The sequence below is a fragment of the Dendropsophus ebraccatus genome, chromosome 1, assembly GCF_027789765.1.
Source record: "Dendropsophus ebraccatus isolate aDenEbr1 chromosome 1, aDenEbr1.pat, whole genome shotgun sequence".
Classification (NCBI taxonomy): Eukaryota; Metazoa; Chordata; class Amphibia; order Anura; family Hylidae; genus Dendropsophus; species Dendropsophus ebraccatus.
The window spans coordinates 228,656,229-228,661,099 of record NC_091454.1 but is presented as its reverse complement, the minus strand read 5'-3'; the positions used below and the strand labels follow the sequence as shown (position 1 = coordinate 228,661,099).

General features: G+C 40.6%; 1 protein-coding gene across 1 annotated transcript; it reads left to right on the top strand.

Annotated features, from left to right (window-relative positions):
- Positions 1-1,385: 1,385 nt before the first annotated feature.
- Positions 1,386-2,321, top strand: LOC138786362 (olfactory receptor 5M5-like). Its single transcript, XM_069963341.1, has one exon. It carries the CDS (start codon positions 1,386-1,388, stop codon positions 2,319-2,321), a length of 936 nt encoding a protein of 311 aa, XP_069819442.1.
- The last annotated feature ends 2,550 nt before the right edge of the window (positions 2,322-4,871 follow it).

The window sequence follows — 4,871 nt, the reverse complement described above, 5'->3', positions numbered from 1 at the left end:
GCTTGTTAATTGTCATGTATTCTCCAGGGCCCTGGGGACACAGAGACTAATCCCCAAAGGGAATGAGGTTTATTATAAAACAGATGAAGATTTTACAGTTTAATGAGAGCAGCTGGCCCCCGAATATCGGTGACGTCCCCGGACATGGTGTCAGGCAGGTAAGAGACTGAGGACGTTCTTAGCATACGTGCTGGATATGATGAGATCTGATAATTTTCCTATACATTCTAATACAGAGAATTGGTGTAAGCCACTGGATGAGACCATTACATGGGGTGGGGGGGTGGGGGAAAGTCTCATCCCATCCCACATGGATCTACAGAGGTGAAATGTCAGGAGAAGGTCAGTGGTGTGAAGTCCTGGCCATAAGATTCTTGTGTGACTACAAGTCTCTGCGATGTCCTCCTCCCATCATGTCACTGTAGATCTACGAGCCACTTCTCCTGTAGTGAGTCGGATTGAGGTGAGCAGAGGAGTGAAGGACATATAAGAGAATATATATATACATGTTATACACGTCTCTGGAAGAAAGGGGTTGGCTTGGAGAATAAAGAAGAGGTAATCTGAGGAAAGTAAAGAATGGTGTTAGAGTGGAGATACAGATGGTCCTGTAGCATGGTACTATGTGTGTCATAGGGTCCATGGTGCCACCATATGAAAGAACTTAGTAGTAACCCAAGGAAATACCAGAGATGATGAAGGACTATTAGACTTTGGAAGCACCAATGACTTATATCGCAAATTGGCTTGGTACATTTCATTAGTCCAAGTAATATTGGTGGTAGTATCAGAGCCCATGTAGACTATAAGAACATCAGGATAGATTGCAGGCATGTAGGGATGTCTAGGAGGGTTTCCTGCACAAATGAACAGAGAGGTAATAGTCCTAGACATCCAGTATAGAGACACCTCCATTAGAGAGGTAATAGTCATAAACATCCGGCATAGAGACACCTCCATTAGAGAGGTAATAGTCATATACATCCGGCATAGAGACACCTCCATTAGAGAGGTAATAGTCCTAGACATCCAGTATAGAGACACCTCCAATAAAGAGGTAATAGTCATAGACATCCGACATAGAGACACCTCCATTAGAGAGGTAATAGTCCTAGACATCCAGTATAGAGACATGAGTGTCCTCATGTTGCATAGATGATGGTCATTTCTGGTCACTGTTTTCTTTGTTCCAACAGAGAGATAGAAAATCCACAGTAATGAAAATTTCTATTTTGGAATCTTTCAATACAACAATGCTTTGGAATTTTTAGATGTTTTTACCAAATTATGATAAAATCCAGACATTCTTCATGTGGTTCTACATGCTTCTTAGCCACTGTTTGATGTGTAGTAGTTGTGACTTCTAATACTGAAGGTTGGAATCCATGGACATCATGAACAGGACAAAGTTGACCATGTTTGTGTTCTCTGGACTGACCAATAATGAGAAGCTCATCCCGTTTCTCTTTGTTTTCCTCTTACTTCTTTACCTCATGGCTATAGTAGGTAACATTGGCATTATAGCCCTCATCTGTAACACCTCCAGACTCCACTCACCCATGTACTACTTCTTGGGCTTCCTCTCTCTGATAGACGTCTTCTATTCTTCCAACATTACACCAAAAATGATCTTTGACCTGATCTCCTCAGAGAAGGTCATCACATTTACTGGTTGTGCTCTTCAACTCTTCCTCTATGCAGCTCTGGGAGCAAGTGAAAATTTCCTTCTCTCCACCATGTCCTATGACCGCTATGTTGCCATCTGCCACCCGCTCCGTTATGTGTCTATTATGACTACAACAAAATGTTTACGTCTTGTCTCTGTTGTCTTCTTCACTGGTTTCTTACAGTCAGCTCTATCTATTTTCTGTACAGTTAGTCTGCAATTTTGTGGATCAAACCTCATAGACCACTTCTACTGTGACTTCCAACCACTGGTCAAGCTGTCCTGCTCCAACACCTTCTATTGTAACACAATTACAAGATATATTATAGGCATAATAACCATAATACCATTCCTGGCCATCATATTCTCCTATATCCTTATACTTTCTTCAGTGTTACGTATGAAATCTGTAGAGGGCAGGAAGAAAGCCTTCAGCACCTGCTCCTCACACCTCATGTGTACCTCACTCTTTTATGTGACACTTTTCATCACCTACTTACATCCGGCTTCTAACATTTTCACCACTCAAGACAAGGTGACGGCGATCTTCTATGTGGTGGTGACCCCGATGCTAAATCCACTTATATATACCCTGAGGAATCAAGAGATAAAAAGAGCCCTGGGCAACCAATGTGTAAAAGAGAGAGTTTCCTGAGTTTTCTTCACATAGTTTAGGTCTAACCCATGGAAAATGGGAGGATAAGGTGATGGTAGACCGGAAAGAACCGTAACCCCACTAAATTTTTTCCTTTTGGGTAGGGTTATACTTATATGACTAGTTCACTGCTTAGTATACACATTTTCTTGGAGAAGCAGGACTGGCAGTCTACAGAATCCTAGAGTATTGTAGTTTATGGCACAGAAAAAAATCTTTTGTAGGTAGAAAAAAAAAGATGAACCAGTCCTTTACTGACAAGCACTTTGCACTTTGCACATAACCCTTCCTTTTCTGGGCACCTTCTTTGCCAAACCAAACACGGCAAAGAGAGTTTATCTTCAGAGGGTGAGTATGCAGTGTCCCACTGTTTACCCTGTGTGGCTTGTTGGTTCAGCAAATTTTCATTAGTTTTTGTCTTGTCATACTGTTTGTTAGCTCGATCAGTGACAACCAATGGGAAAGACAAGGACATGGACAGTAAGCCCTGCTCTGTTCCCGCCCACTGTCCCTACCTACTTGCCATTGACATCCCTAGACAGCTGTGGACAACCACGAGGACAGTCCTGCACTGATATAGGTGGTACATGAAACACAGACAGACAAACAAACACAAAAATTCTTAGTGGACAATCTGGTTCAGCAACATTGGGCAGTAAAAGTACAAAATCTGTAAACACAGCGAGAGGTCCACTGCGGAATCCAGTCAGTCCAGCAGTGCATACTGCTACTATTAGCCTGCACAGGGTTCTGTTAGCTATTCCATCTGTGGTGGCCCTAGCTCAGCCCACGCTCCAATAGGCAGACAGTTTTTAGGTCAGCTCACTATCTACTTTGGATGAATGATCTTTAAAAGTGGTATCTAGATAATAACTGTCTCCTAATAGGTCCCCTAATAACACCCCTAATAACGGCCCCATATCACTCAATTTCTGGGCTCCTGGGAACACTCTCCCAATGGACAAGTCCACTCTGGCTTTCAGCTTACTGATGCGTCTCCGATGGACAGGACCTAGACATAATATCAAGAGAGTTGAATTTCACTAGGGAATTAACCCTTTCCCTGTACAAGATCTTTGGCAAATTTGAATAAGCAGCAAAAATAAACCTTTTTAATGACATCCTCCATTTGATCATAAAACAGACAGCAAAAGAAAAAAAACTAAATTCTGGGCAAAATTTTTTAAATATCCTGCAGTTCTGCTTCTGTTCAAGTGGTTGTCCAACAATTTCTTCTTATTTTTTTTAATTACTTTTTTTTTTTTAGCACAAGCATAAAATTAAGACGGACAAACACGTCCCAGCATACAGGAAGTATACATAATACAATTTCTTGAATCTTTTGCTAAAGATTGGCCCCTTCCTCGTCACATTTTCTACAGGGAAGCATAGTTTTTTCTCGTATTCTAAGATGGTTCTTTGGAGTATAATGAAGCCAATAAAAGAATTTCGAATGAATGAGCCTGTGGCTGGTATCTGACCTAGCTGAGATTTACCCTATGGATTTCTCCCATCCATTCCTCGCTTTGGACAGATGTGGAGTATCGATTTCTGATATCATCACCCTATATATTTTGGTGAGGAGTTTCCGCCTTTCCTCTCCCTTTCTATACTCTCTTTTACCTTGTGCGACCTCACCTGAAGCTTACTTTTATCTTGAGTGGCGGGAAAGGCCTGTCAGACTTGTGTATATCAGAATTTCTGGTTATTATTGATCTCTATTTTGTAAAATCCCAAATGAAACCAAATTCATATGTAATCCCCCTGTCCTCCCAGAATCGGGCAATCCCACCTGCTGTAGATTCTCTCCATATTCCCCCATAGTGATCTACAAAATAAACTTCCTTTAATCCCACAAAGTTATTTTCTTTTTTTAAATTCTTTTCCATATTTTCTCATATAAATTTTCCATCTCCATTCCCGCTTTAAGTGCCTCACTGTTCCCTCACTGGCAGGAACAGGAAACAGAAGGTGGATGTGACATCACAGGAAGTAAAGAAGACCCAGGCAGAGTGGTCATGTGACCTGAGAACACAATAAGCTGTAGTTAAATAATGAAAGTGTATATAGAACATACATCACCCACAGAGGTCAGCGCGGTGCTAGTTCATTGAAGAATCACGGACAAACCCTCTAAGGGATTTTGCTCCTACATAGTTGGTTTTGTAATATTCTGTAAGTCAGTACTATTACAGCCATAGGCAGGTTATAGATTTGTGGCACTTTTTTTTTTTTTTAACTAACTTTGAAAAATTTTAAACTTTTTAGAAAAAACACACAAACCCAAAAGAAAACACCTTTTTGAATTGCCATATTCTGACTTCTATAACCTTGTATTTTTTTCATCTATGTGGACATACGAGGGCTTATTTTTAGCGCTATGATCTGTACTTTTTATCGGTGCCAGACTTTTTATTCCATTTTATCTAATAGATGATGTCACCAAAAATCAGCAATTTTGCAATTTGATGTTTTTTTTTTTTGCTTACCCCAATTGTCGTGCGGGATCAATAATTCATACAATTCTGCATGCGGCGATATCAAGCTTTT

Coding starts and splice junctions, on each gene's coding strand:
- LOC138786362 (XM_069963341.1), top strand. CDS start 1,386: ATGGACATCATGAACAGGACAAAGTTGACCATGTTTGTGTTCTCTGGA.